Genomic DNA, 14,814 nt, shown 5'->3' on the forward strand with positions numbered 1-14,814 from the left:
TCTAGTGAAGGGTTTGTCCAGAGTCACACAGATGTAGACCATGGAGCTAGGACTCTAATCCAGGGCTCTCCGACTCCAGAACATCTTCCATTAGAATCATGCTGGCCTCCAAATCCAGCTTTTAACAAAGCAACCAACCACCAAGGGGCACCTAACATTTTCAGTTTGGGTTCCATATTCTAGTCAGTTAAATCCAGCAAAGAGTATATTATTTATACTTACTCCTTCCCAAACCTGTACTAAGGATCCAGAGAGGAGTGAGGTATAATACACACCTTCATAGATCACAGGGTCCAAGACAGCTTTTCTCAAATTTCTTTGCCTATGAACCCACCATAAGAAAAAGATTTTATGTTGCAATAAAACACTAAGACAAAAGGTTTGCAAAATAATACTTAAGTGTGAGGCACTCATTTTCTAATCTAGTCTGTTCCATTTCAATAAAAATGCTAGTCATGATTCACAAAATTGATTTTACTACATAGTGGGTCATATCCTACATTTGAGAACCCATGGTGTGCAAAGAAGAGATTTCATATAAGCAGTTAAGTTTTTAGCAAATTTGAAAAGATTTACAATCACGAATAAGAACCAAGATACTATTACTTCTCGCTAAACCTTTCCTCTTAGCATCCAGGTAGACTACATGCATCTTCATTCACATTCAGCAACAACAACGACAACAACAAAATTCTTTTTTTTTCTGAAAAATTTCTTCAAATGTCCTGAGATATATTCCAGCAAGATAGGCTTAGGTCACAGGACAATCCCTGAAGCACTTACTGTGGCTGGAGGGAAAGAATGCACTGACTGGCTTAGCCTAGGCCACATGCTAACCCTTTAGGTGGAGTCAACTTCCCTATAATTACACTAATACTCCAGAAAAGAAAGAGAAGGCAGAATGGGCTGCTGGGAAGGCAACCAAAAGATGTCCACTACTAATATACCATGTACATCATTGCACTCTATCTTCACTTGATGCTTGTGAGGTGGGATCACTGACCCCATTTACAAAGGAGAAAAGTGAGGTTCTGAGGTTCAGAGAGCTAAAGTAACTGGCCCACTAAGAAGTGGTAAGGCTGGATTAGAACTCTGCTCTGATTCCAAAACCCTCATTCTTGGATTCAAATACACTTTGTAAAGAACAAAACCACACACATGAAAGAGATTATTGGTTGGGTGTGGGGGCTCACACTTGTAATCCCACCACTTTGGGAGGCCGAGGTGGGCAGATCACTTGAGGTCAGGAGTTCAAGACCACCCTGGCCAACATGGTGAAATCCCGTCTCTACTAAAAATACAAAACTTAGCTGGGAGTGGTGGTGCACACCTGTAATCCCAACTACTCAGGAGGCTGAGGCAGGAGGATTGCTTCAACCTGGAATGCGGAGGTTGCAGTGAGTCAAGATTGTGCCACTGTACTCCAGCCTGGGTGACAGTGAGACCCTGTCAAAAAAAAAAGGAAAGAAAGAAAGAAAGAGAGAGAGAGAGAGAACGGAGGGATTATTTTTGCCTACATTTCATCACTCCCCTGTGACAACACCAGACTCCGGGATGGATGAGTGAAGAGGAATTTTTTCGCTTGAGGGAAATATCTACTTCTGATATGGTAAGAAGGAAGAGTAAAATTCCCAGCTCTTCAGAGGAGCACTGAAGAAAAACTTATGAATAAATTCATTTTCAGCATTTTTCCTAAAGGCATAATAGGAAAGTTTTCCACCTTCCATCACTTGTAATTAAGGCCCAGGCCTCTTCTCAGCCCCCTAGTTTCCTGAGAATTTGCAGTATTCCTTATAGAAGCTTTCCTTTGCAACTACAAATTCAGATGCAAGTTCTTAGCCTCAGGCAAAATGGCTTTATAGGGCATTTTTCCCTCCTGTTCTGTTTGTTTTAATTTCCCAAAGAACCATCTGCCACGATTTATAGAATCAAAGACTCTTAAAAACTCAGTGAGAAGAGGGACTTTGAAGAAAAGTTAGTCCAAGCTCCTTCTGTTAGAGAGGAGAAAATGGAGGTCCTGGGATGTGGAAGCATGGGTTGGGGGAAAATAGAGAAAATCTTCTGTGAGTGGACACTGAGCTGTATTCTTCAAAATACATTAACTCTGCCAGGTGCAGTGGCTCACATCTGTAATCCCAGTACTTTGGGAGGCCAAGAAGCGGATTGCTTAGCCTGGGAGCTCCAAACCAGCCTGGGCAACATAGTGAGACCCCATCTCTACAAAAATTAGCTAGGCATGATGGCACGCCTGTGGTCCTGGCTACTCCGGAGGCTGAGCGGGGAGAATCTCTTTAACCCATGCCACTCAACTCCAGTCTGGGTGACAGAGCAAGATCCTGTCTCAAAAAGAGTCAAAATATATTAAATCCAGTAATTTATGTATAAGTTCAGAATAGCTCCTGCCACACGATAACTGCCACCAAACGGTAACACTTTGTATTCTTCTCCGTAAAATTATGGTTAAAACCATTTCTACTGTCACTATTCAGATAAGGAAACTAAATCTCGAAGAAGTTAAGTAAACTGTCCGAGTTCACACAGTTTGTAAGTTGGGCAGCCAGAATTTGGACCTGGGTTTGTCTTGCTTCAACTACCATGTTCTTTCCTTTCTTTGATTTTGCCTAGTAAGGCTGAAACGAGTAGAACCAAGCTCCAAACTTCCAAACTTCCCTTTCTACCACCACTCCATCTCGGCACCACCAAGTTGCACACTCGGGAGAGGGGCCCCCGGATGACCTGAAAACAAAAAATCAAAGGCAAACATGAGGTTCTTGAATGGGATAGCAATATGGGACCCAGTGGTGACAGGGACATAGGTCACTCCCACCAATAGGATGAACTCAGTGGGTGGCAGGTGGCAATTTTGCCTAAACTTACCTATGTCTTAATCTGTTTTATGCTGCCATAGAGGAATACCTGAGCATGGGTAATTTATAAGGAAAATGGACTCATGGGTAATTTATAAAGAACTAAGCTCACAGTTCTGAAGGTGGTATAAGCATGGCACCCGCATCTATTCAATGTCAGGAAGCTTTTATTCATAGTGGAAGGTAAGGGGAGCCAGTGTGACCATGGCAAGAGAGGTAGCAAGAGAGAAGGAAGGGATGCCACGCCCTTTTAAACAACCAGCTCTTGCATGAACTAATATAGCAAGAATTCACTCATTACCTCGGAGAGGGCACCACGCCATTCATGAAGGATCTGCCCTCATGACCCAAACTCCTCCCACTAGGCCACCTCCAACATTGGGGACCGAATTTCACCATGAGATTTGGAGGGGACAAATATTCAAACTATATCATCCTAGAAACTAAATAGGACCTCTGTGATCAGGGTTCTATCTCCACTGGAAAGAAGCCAAAATCAGGCTTGGCTCTGAGGCTCAACTCAAAATCCTGCCTCCTCAAGACTTTGGATTCTTAGTCTCTGATCGACATCTGCTTTGGCATCTTCAGCTATGCCTTTTCAAGGAAGGCTGAGCCATGCTGGGACACAGGCTGTCTGTCTGTCTCCCTCTGGCCCCAGTTCACCTCCCACCTGCCATCTGAGGCTCTTCTTGCTCCAGCCACAGTCGTCCTTTCTGGCTGAGCTGCTCTCTGGTTACCTGAACACTCTCTGCACCCACACCTTCCCTCTCTAGGCCTTGCCTTGTACAGTCATCTTTGTCTGAAGTGCCCACTTCATCTCTGCCAGTGCCTGACAAAAATGGCACTGCTTTCAGTGTCTGGCTTAAATGCCACCTTCTGCATGTGGTCTTGTCAGCCTGTCTAAATGAAAGAGTTCCGCCTTCCTCTAATCTTTCCTTGTATCAAAGTTATTCATTACCATGTCTCATCTCTCCTTCAGAGTTGTGAGTATGTGAGATGAGGGTCTGAATGGCACAGTCCTGGGCACATAGAAGACACTCAGCAATATTGGGCCAGGTGACTGGTCCTCTTCATTTCCTCATGTCTTGGCTTCCTGATTCCATTCTCCAGTGAGCCAGATGTTCATGGCAAAATCCTGTCTATCCCCACACCTAATAATTAGTAACCCCAAGGAATGTTATAAAATCAATTATTCCCATGCCTATGGGACTCGATCCCCAAGCCCAGTGTAAAGACTAGAAAATGAAGGGGGCCGGGTATGGTGGCTCACACCTGTAATCCCAGCACTTTGGGGGCCAAGGCAGGTGGATCACAAGGTCAGGAGTTCAAGACCAGCCTGGCCAAGATGGTGAAACCCCGTCTCTACTAAAAATACAAAAATTAACTGGGCGTGGTGGCGGGTGCCTGTAATCCCCAGCTACTCAGGAGGCTGACACAAGGAATTGCTTGAATGCAGGAGGCAGAGGTTGCAGTGAGCCAAGATCATGCCACTGCACTCCAGCCTGGGTGACAGAGCAAGACTGTCTCAAGAAAAAAAAGAAAATGAAGGCACAGGGAGGTTGTGGCATCCTTGGGCTGTCAGAGTAAATAAAAGGTAGAAGCAGAGGGAAGACTCTCTGATCGCAGCCTAGGCCATCTCTGTAACCCGTAGGACTTTGACCCTAAAGCTCTAATCACTGCACAGGGGGTGGAAGAGCAGGGGAGTGTGTTTCTTAAGTGAATTGTCTCGTTGCAAGTCAATCATTAAAATCTTTCCTTTTGGTAGGTCTGGATGTCCTTTGTAAGTGTCTCCTATGGATGTTGGGTTGAAAAGGAGGGATCTTCATCTGTCAACAGCTGCCCCTGGGTATGAAGCTAGAGGTCCTGGGAGTTGAAGTGAAAAGAGCAAAGGAAGTCCAGAAACCTGGGTTCTATTTCGGTGTCATCACTCTTGGGTATACTTGGGATTGGGATCGCTGAGTCCCAGGAGTACATTTGGCTTTCATAGAATGAAACCATTTTCCAAAGTGTATGTAGCAGTTGACTCTCCCACCAGCAGCAATCCACACCCTCACCACCCCCTGCAGCTAACTGCAGGCTGTGTGATGGGGATGGGTTGTATCTGAGGTCCACTCACTCCACGGAGATGTTTCTGCTTCCCTCCCATCCAGATGTTAACAGCTGGCTGCTCACCTTTGGATTCCAGCTACACAACGTGATCCCTGGTTATCCCAAACCAGACATGGATGCCATGGAACCCTCCTATGAGCTCATCCACACACAGATGAAAACCCAGGAGTGGGACAACAGCAAGGTAATTCCTGCGCAAGGCTGCCACTCCTCAGGCCACTCAGACGTCACAGGAGGGCGTCCCTTCAGCTTTTCAGAAAAGCGTGGGCCAGTGATAGACACCAATATGGTGCCTCCACAGTGCCTGCCAGAGACTGTTCAACAACTACTTAGTAACCCCACCACTAGTAAGCTGCTGGGGAAGCAGCCATGACCACACACAGACACTTACAAGCTGCAGTAAAGAGCTTTGTGTGTTACACTGAGTTTGGACTTCCACAAAAATAATAAGCCTGTGTCACTATCCAGAACAAAAGCACAGGGAGAGAAGGTGGGTTCTAAATAAAAATGTGACATTTTCTGAGTATTTCAATGCACCTGGCCTTGTGTGAGTTATTCTATGTAACTCACAAAGATCCCACAGCCGTATTGTTCTCATTTTATAGATTCGTGCCTGAGGCTTTCCCAGTGCCACACGGCAAGGAAGGGGTAGAGCTGGGATTCAAACCCAGATGTGCCTCTTCTGTATCCTCTTGCTGAGCACAGTGCCTGGCATATTGTAGGTGCTCAAAAAGACTCACTTGCTCTTGTCTCGTTTTTATAACCCAGTTTCAAAGACTCAGAATTGTATAGCTGGAAAAACAATCTCATCCCACCCGCTCACTTCAGGCATTCATTTGCTCATTTCTCCCCTCCCCCACAAACCCAATCCATTCATAAATTCTCTATGAGAACCTGACTCTGTGCCAATCCCCATGCTGTGCCCAGTGAACGCAGGGATGAATCAGACAGAGACTAAGCCTTCAAGGGATGCTTGCCCAGGGGATGACAGACTAAGGAGGAAAGCAGGTCACCACATGGCTTGCTGCTGGTGGTCAGAAACCTTCACATCCATATTTCTTACTCCAGACTGATTCCTTTAGGCCTCAGCATGGCTATCTCCTACCAGACCCTGGAGAATGGGATTCTGCACCTCTGTACGCTGGTGGCACTTCCCACACTGTATTTTAATGCCTCTTTCTTGTCTCTCACTAGATTATGAGCCCCAAGAGGCTAAGTGCTAGGTCTCATATAGTACCCAGCATACAGGATAGCAAACAGTGGATGCATGGGACATTTTTGATAAATAAATAAATGGCTGAAAGAAGTAAACAGCCCAGACATTTCCCGATTTTACAGATTAGGGGACCAGGGTTTGAAAGCAGCAGAATTTGATGGAGAACCCAAGTCTGCCTGGTCCCAGAGCCCATTGTCTTTCTGCTGCCCAGCCTCTCCAGTTCCCACCACCCCCAGGCCCTGCCCAGATATCCTGGCATTTGCTCTTCCCAGGGCTGAGCACTGCAGCACAGCTCCTCCTCCCTCACGAGGCTCCCTTCCGCACTCCAGAGAGCCCCAGTCTCTGACTGCCTGTCTGCCAACCTCGCCTATCAATGAATTATTGATTTCTGCCCTTGGCAAGCATCGGAGATCTTTGTTGTTGAGCACTCCAGCTTTCGTGAAACTCTAGGAAATAATTGTTCACAGACAGGGTTCTATTAATTATAAAGAGGACTTAATTTCAGTGAGAAGCCGATGGGCCTATTGCTAAAGCCATTTCCCTAACTCGCTGATTAGGCCCTGGAGCCTTCCTGAGTGTGGCTTCTCCAAGCTCCCTGAGCTACAGAAGGGACAGGTAGATGATACGCCAAGCTAGCAGGGCCCAACCTGTCCCCCAAAGCAGCCAAGAGGAGGGGCACCCCGGGAGCCCCAACGAAGCACGGTGGGGCAGAGGCCTTCCTTGGAAATCAGATGTAAATGCAGTGGAGAGCAGTGAAGCACGGTGGAAGGGTTAATTTCAGTCACTGCCTCTCACCATGTTATGCCTTCTTGCCAAGAATGCATTTCTTGCCAATCCTCCGTCTGATGGCACCCTACCACTCCCACCCATCCTTCAGGTCCCAGCTCAAGCCTGAGCCTGTCCTCAAACCCCACCTCCTCCTTCAGGCCAAGATTCGTCTCAGCTTTGTTTGCTCCTTCCTTCTCCAGCAGCCCTTGAAACTGAACCTCTAGAATTGGACAGGCTTGCATGTTGACTTGTTATTAGTTGTATGACTGTGAGCCAGTGACAACTTCTTTGAGCCTTGGTTTCCTTAGACATGAAAGTGGAATCATGACAGCACCTACCGTATAAAGTTACTGTGAAGATCACTAAGATAATGAGTGGTAATTATTTGGCTCAAACATCAAGAAATGTTAGCTATAGCTATTACTAGTTCCTCTCTTAGGCCATCAGTGATCACATTTGATTGCAATTATTGTTTTCATATCTGTCTTTCCCCACTAAATGATGAGTTCTTTAAGAGCAAGAATGATGTCTGATTCATTTTTGTGTCTCCGGTGCTCAGAAAAGGATCTGGCACAGATTACATGCCCCCTGAACAGTTTCTAAAAAGAAGGGCGGGTGAATGGATAGATGAAGGTCAGCAGATGTTCCGACCTTCTGGTGACCACCTGGATGTTCTGGTGGTCGGCGGTAGAGCTACATGCCATAGGTTAATAAATATGTGTGGTTTTGACTTCATTATTTAAGCTGATTTTCCAGGTTCTCAGGGTTTTTTCCCCTTTGTCTTATTCTCTCTCTCACTCTCCTTCCCCATCAGTCTATCCTTGGGGTACAGTGTGAAGTACAGAAGCAGCTCAAGGCCTTCGTTACCTTAGAACGCTTTGACCAGCTCTATGGCTCCACAATCACCAGTTGCCAGCAGGCCCCAAAGACCAAGAAGTTTGCATCCAGTGGCTCAATCTTTGGCAAGGGGGTCAAGTTTGCCTTGAAGGATGGCCGAGTGACCACAGACATCATCAGTGTGGCCAACGAGGATGGGCGAAGGGTTGCTGCCATCTTGAACAATGCCCACTACCTAGAGAACCTGCACTTCACCATTGATGGGGTGGACACCCATTACTTTGTGAAACCAGGGCCTTCAGAAGGTGACCTGGCCATCCTGGGCCTCAGTGGGGGGCGGCGAACACTGGAGAATGGGATCAACGTCACTGTGTCCCAGATCAACACAGTGCTTAATGGCAGGACTAGACGCTACACAGACATCCAGCTCCAGTACGGGGCACTGTGCTTGAACACACGCTACGGGACAACATTGGACGAGGAGAAGGTGCGGGTCCTGGAGCTGGCCCGGCAGAGAGCCGTGCGCCAGGCATGGGCCCGTGAGCAGCAGAGACTGCGGGAAGGGGAGGAAGGCCTGCGGGCCTGGACAGAGGGGGAGAAGCAGCAGGTGCTGAGCACAGGGCGGGTGCAAGGCTACGACGGCTTTTTCGTGATCTCTGTCGAGCAGTACCCAGAACTGTCAGACAGCGCCAACAACATCCACTTCATGAGACAGAGCGAGATGGGCCGGAGGTGACAGAGAGGGCCAAGGCCTGGACTTCTTGCCAAAGACAGCTACTCTTTTGTGGCCACATACCTGACTGTGTTGTACTTTAAAAAAAAAAAAAAGATTTTTTAACAAGTGCAGAAACAAAAAGATACTGGTTGCATTGTAACTCATGCAACTTCCTTTTTTTTAGAAAAGAAAAACACAAATTTGGCCTTCACACATTTTTTGCAAAGAACAGAAGGTATTTTTTTCTGTAGTGTGATCACAATGAAAACTTTATTGTCTTTTGTTCCCTTTTTCCTCAAGGATTTTTCCCTTGTCGTTTGGGGTATGTATCTCCTCTCTGAGATGCATCTCTCCTGGGGTGTCTCCTCGTCTGTCCCTAGATACCCAGTGTGATGTGGGACATGAATGTCTGTGCTAATTTGTCTCATGTGCAACCCTTTCTTCTTCTGTTGGGGTCAGGCAGGAGTAAAGGGAGTGATGGGCCAGTACAATGCCCCTTCCAAGGGGCCCTGGGAGGAGGGTCTATAGGACCGGAGGCTCCTTGGCAGGGCTTCTGCAGAAGAGTGGTGGATTTCTTCTCACCGTGTTCTGTGCCTCCAGAGGATCACAGATGACTTCATCTTGCTCCAGAGAATTTCATGGTGTTGTTCAGCACCTTTTTTAAGCTGCCCCAACTCCTGTCCAAGCTTTCTATTTTGATGCTAAATGAAGCCCCCTACCCCTTTTGCAAATCCCGTGTAGTTGTTGGTGCCACCCCCATGCTGGGATAGAGAAACTGTCTCCCAGGTCCTTTCCCCCAGACCGGTGACATAATGTCCTGGGCTCAGAGCCCCATCCTCCCGGGAGGGAAAGCACCCCGCATGCCTGTGACTGGTTGGTCCTCCATGATGTTCCTGTTCATCTCCTCCTCTCTCCCAAAGCCAGATATGAGAACCAGCACTGCACAGCAAGCCCTCAATGTAGGCACCATGTCCACGGAAGGGAAGGCCACCCACGGCAAAGGGATGGCAGTGGTGGCGAGGGCAGCAGCCTGCCTTCCGAGGCAAAGCCCTCTCTCTATGACTTTGAGTATCTTCCCTCCACTGCTCAGCCGCCACCACTGAGACGTAGGAATGTGGAGGGAGGTGCTTGGTGGCCTTTGATTCTGGAAAAATGCTTAAGAAAAAAAGTCAGCCAAAGAGAGGAAGGCATGAGCCAAGCATCCTTCTAACCAGCTCCCGAAGTCCCATCTGCCTCCACGTACAAGCTGATCACGGAGCTGGACTGGGGCAGGATGGACTTCCAGGAAATTCCTGAAGTTCTGAATCAGCTTCCCCTCTAGAGAAGCCCAGCCAGTGTGGTTTTTAGTGGCAGGAAGAAAGGAGGGAAGAGCTGATGTGGTGTGGCCTGCCCGTGTCATACAACCCCACCAGAAGCAGGGCAGTTCCCAAGGTGGGTACCCGTGGATCTGGGAGGCCAGGCTGGTGTGGTTCCTGTGAAGACCTGTGCCTGTGTCATCAGGGAGAGGCCTGAGCCCTGGCAGGAGCAGGGACAGCCCACATCTGAAGAGCACACCCAAGCTGAGGCAGCAGCCAGCAGGCGGGGGAGCAGTGAGGGCAGGGGGAGTCACAGCCAGAGCTGGGAGCCCCTTGTTCAAGGATTCCATTCCTGGTTCATCCGCCTAATTACCATTGTCATTACCACTCACAGGAGGCTCTGGGAGATGGGAGGGGAAGCCAAATGCTTCCTTTTAAGCTGGGCTTCTTAGAAAATGGAACTTTTATGGGTTACATTTACATTAAGTGTGGAAAATGAATTCTGAGTCTGAGCTATTCCCCGTGGAAACCTTGTTGGACTGATAAGCTCATGGCACCTCTATAGCCTTACTCACGGAGTCTTCAGAATATTACACGAGTTAATGAAACTGAGAAGGTCTCTGACTGCATGATGATCAGAGCAGCATGTAGTCTGGGTTCTGCCTGGCAGAGGGAGGCATCCAAAACTTCTCGAGGAGAGGATATTTCGCCTTACGTCGTCCCACTGGGATTAGAGGATGTGTTTCGCTAAGTGCTCTTCCTGTTTCCAAAAACAAAAGTCACACTGCCGCAGCAGTGCGCCTTGGCCTGTTTGTCCACTGGTTGCCCATTGCCCCTGGATCCAGAGCTCTACTAAGTCAGATACAGTGCTCCGCAGGCCTGCTGTGGGAGGCATGAGCTGGAAATGGGGGCTCCCATCTGGCAGGATCATTCTTAGATGAGATGGAAAACAGTTCGGCCTGAAGAACACAAGCTTTTTGTTCTCCAGAAGGGACTTACGTGTCTCAAAATGTATTCTTCCTACCAAGGGTCCTTGGGCAAAGTGCTCCTGCCCAGTTCATCAGTCCCATCCTGGCTGCCCGGTATCAGTGAAGACCTGCTGGGGATGTCTGCTCAGAGGTCAGGGATGGCTTGTGGTCCATGGGAACCAGCTCCCTAGGCTTCCCCCATGCCCTGTCCTCCTCCACAGCCCTTCCCCAAAGGGATAGGGTGGACTTTTATGGATCAAAAACAGAGAATTATTGGGTATTTCATTTCTTTTTTTTTTTTTTTTTTCATAGAGATGAGGTCTCACTATGAGACCAGTGAGATCAGGCTGATCTCAAACTCCTGGCCTCAGGCAATCCACCTTGGCCTCCCAAGGTGCTGGGGTTACAGGTGTGAGCCACTGCGCCTGGCCTGAGTGTTTGTTTCTTTAAAGGATCTTATATTTTTCCTGGGCTACGTACCACCACAGCAGCCCAGCTTCTGTGGGGAGAGAAGCTGAAGGATCCCAAAGCTTTAGAAAAAGGATCTCAGCGGTGGCACAGGCAGTGCTACGCACCTCGCCGTTACATCAGTGCTGTTGTATTGAAGGGGGTGCTTCTGGCCGTGGCCCTTTTGAGTTGGTTTCCATTTGGGCTGCAGGTGACTCAGGGCCTCCCTTCTCAAGCTGTCCTCCTGCTGAGACCAGCAGTCCCAACCCCATGGCAAGGGTGAGTTTGAAGGCCTAACCCTACGCCTACGTAATAGGCTCCAAGCATCAACTCCCACACTGAGAACACCGGCCTTTTTGACACTCACCAACCAAATCTGTGCATTCGATAGAGTGACCAGGCCTCCCTCACCTGCCCAGGGGTATGATGCTACAGTTCCTGCCTTCTCTCCTACCCCACACAGCTGCCAACTGGTCTCACATCCTCAGCCCCTCTGCCACCACCTTAAATAGGACTTTGCTGATTCCCCAACTTTGTTCTTTGTAGGATGAGATTTCTTTTTTACCCCACCCCCCACACTCCAAACAGACATTGCTGGAGGGCAGAGCTAGGACAACTGGAGGAACGGGAAGGCATGCCAGTAAATTACTCCAATGTCAGCTTCTACCCTCATCTCTCAGAATTGTTGGCTGAGAATTAACCCAAGGACCACACCAGTGCCTGATTTCTACTTAGGGAGAGAGGACTGGAAACAATCCCAAAGAAACTGAGGGTGAGAATGGCCAGGAGGTGTGTGTCCAAAAACCCAGGAGGAGGCACAGAAGATGATGGCAGGGCAGACTGGGCAGTGTTTTGTGGACACGGAACAAAGAATCAGAATTTGAAAAAAGAAGAAAAACACATCTTCTCAGCTGCGACTTTAAAGTATCACCTTTATAGATGGCAGGGATTTCCATGATGCAAATGGAATCTAAGATTTCAATGTGAAATCTTAGAATGCAGTTCTGCCACTGGCAGTCTTGTATTTGTGGTGGCCACATGGTGAGGGTGGTGATGCTGAGCTTTCTGCCCAGGAGGAACGAGCTTTCAAGCTCTCAGCAGGGTGTCAGGCTTGGGGATTTGAGCATCCACTGCTCAAAGTCCAGGCTATTCTCCAGTCCTCATGGCAGCCATTAAGCCCAGGAGCCGGTCCTGGCCCAGGGACACATCTCCTGAGGGATCCCAGAAAGAACCCAGTCTCTCCTTTCCCTTGGGGTCTCTGTTAGAACGAAAACCTCTCTATTTAAGGCACACCATTCCCAGCTAGGTTTGTACACTTGTCTATATTTTATTGGAGGAAAGGGAATTAAAAAAGAACTCCGCAGTTCAAGGCCCTTTCATTTAACCTTCCAAAAACAACAAACTCATTTTAAAGACTCATTGCTGAGGTGATAGAGACAAACCTTATCCTCTCCAACCTTTACATTCACAAAAACCATCCTTGGGTGCTTGACGGCCCCAGACAGTGGTGACTCTTAGGTTTCATTATGAATGTGGAAGATCAGAATGTGGGAAGGCCCAGGCGAGGGCCAATGTTGTGTTTCTTACCCACTCTGGAATGCCAAAGGCAAGGTACTAGGTGACTTCCTGGTCCCCAAGAAAATGTGATTTATTCTGAGGGCGAACAGCCAAAGGAGGACTCAGCCTGGAGCAGGCTCAGCTGTCCTGGCAGGAGCTGAGCCGCAGGTGTCTGGCAGTGCCCCAGCAGCCCTGGATTCATCCAACACCAGAATCCCACTTTTGTAAATCCACCTGTTGTTCTGAGGACCTCTGAACTAGCAGCTTCAGCAAAAGGAGTCTGTACCAAGCTGCCTCTGGATGACCAGCACTGGAGACTCTGGCCTTACCATGTGGAAATCATTTTCCTGAAGTCTGGAACTAATTTTGAGAAGTTTTTTTCTCAACACTTTTGTGTTTCTAACACTGTATCTTGACTGTGTAAATACCAACAAGGCTGTAAATAAATGCAGATGTAGATACCTTCTAGGAAAAAAAAAAAAAAAAAAAAGCATAAAACAAAACCAGAAGTGATCCCGTGTAGCCTTCGTTGACAAATAAAGACTATTTTGTGTTTACAGGTGTGTGGTGGCCTTTGCTTGGAGAGAGAGGCTTCCTCTTACCTGTCCCAGCCCCCAAGCCATCCTGGGTTTGTGCTTCCCTGCTGGCTGTTATCAGGATGACCTAGGAGAGAACTCAGCCCTAGGCCCCAGGGTCCCTCCTAAGCCCTCCAGGCTGCAGCTCTGTCAAGAGGGATGTTCAGAGGGTCTCTATGACCCTGAAGCTTGACCTTGCAACTGCATGAGAGGAATAAATATCACAACTCCTCTGATATCACTAGTGCGGCATGGCTCCCCATCCCACTGCTGCCCTCATTCAGGGACAGGCTGAAGGGGCCATGGAACCCAACCCTCCCAGAGGAGAGAGCCTTGCCCCACCACTGTGCACACAGAGTCATCCACCATGCCACTCTCTTCCACAAAGGATGTGAGCGGTTGCACTTTAAAAATAAATGACTGTATATTCATCATACAAATAATTGTAACTACATAATACACCTTAGGAAACAAGAAAGGAAGAAAATTCCTTTGGGCTTCCCCCCCCCCCATGTGTTCTTAATGTTGTTGTTTTTTATTTAAGGTGTTGTCGTCACAGCATACAGGTCATTTTTCACCCTGCTTTTCCCACTTAACCTCACGTTTAACCTATCAGCCCTAGCGGTCAGGGACAACAGCTGGTCTCTTGAAAGAGTACATGTGCTAAGCCCAGCTCCCTGGTGTGAATGGCAAACCTTATGAAAATTCAAATAATTAGGGCCGGGCACGGTGGCTCAAGCCTGTAATCCCAGCACTTTGGGAGGCCAAGATGGGTGGATCACAAGGTCAGGAGATCGAGACCATCCTGGCTAACACAGTGAAACCCCGTCTCTACTAAAAAATACAAAAAACTAGCCAGGCGAGGTGGCGGGCGCCTGTGGTCCCAGCTACTCAGGAGGCTGAGGCAGGAGAATGGCGGGAACCCAGGAGGCGGAGCTTGCAGTGAGCTGAGATTGAGCCACTGCACTCCAGCCTGGGCGACAGAGCGAGACTCCGTCTCAGAAAAAAAAAAAAAAGGAAATTCAAATAATTGTCCTTTGAGGGCAGGAATTAGAATAGAAGTCCTCATCTCTTGCTCATCAGCCTCAGGGCTGGTCACCACCAGGTCCTCAGAGAAGGAGCTACAAGCCTTGGGGCCCTTCCTTCCACCCAGGTCCCCCTGGGTTCTCCAGATCTTGCTGCCCAGACCATTGCACACAGGTGGGTCAGTGGTCCCAAGAGGCACTGACAATCTCGCTCTAGGAATCAAGCCAAATTGGGTGCAGAACGCAGCTCTAGTACTGTGTGATCTTTGGCAAGTCATTTAACCCCTGTAAGCCTTGGATTTTCCATCTACGTTGAGAGTATGGTGATATAGAACCCCAACCCCCGGTCACTGTTCAGAGCACTTAAAAGAACATGCAAGTAATGTAGCCCGTGACTCAGAACACAGCACACTTTCCCCAATGTGAGTCATCCCC

General features: G+C 48.2%; 1 protein-coding gene across 1 annotated transcript in view; it reads left to right on the forward strand.

Moving 5' to 3' along the window:
- TENM4 (teneurin transmembrane protein 4) overlaps positions 1–13,336 on the forward strand; it is a 562,312-nt gene extending 548,976 nt beyond the window's left edge. The window contains exons 30-31 of the mRNA XM_017895920.1: positions 5,018–5,160; positions 7,775–13,336. Coding sequence (XP_017751409.1) covers positions 5,018–5,160; positions 7,775–8,533 — 902 coding nt within the window. The 3' untranslated portion in view covers positions 8,534–13,336. The remainder of the gene's footprint in view (positions 1–5,017; positions 5,161–7,774) is intronic.
- Positions 13,337–14,814: the final 1,478 nt, after the last annotated feature.

This window comes from Rhinopithecus bieti, unplaced genomic scaffold, assembly GCF_001698545.2.
Source record: "Rhinopithecus bieti isolate Rb0 unplaced genomic scaffold, ASM169854v2 scaffold_26607, whole genome shotgun sequence".
NCBI classification, from domain to species: domain Eukaryota; kingdom Metazoa; phylum Chordata; class Mammalia; order Primates; family Cercopithecidae; genus Rhinopithecus; species Rhinopithecus bieti.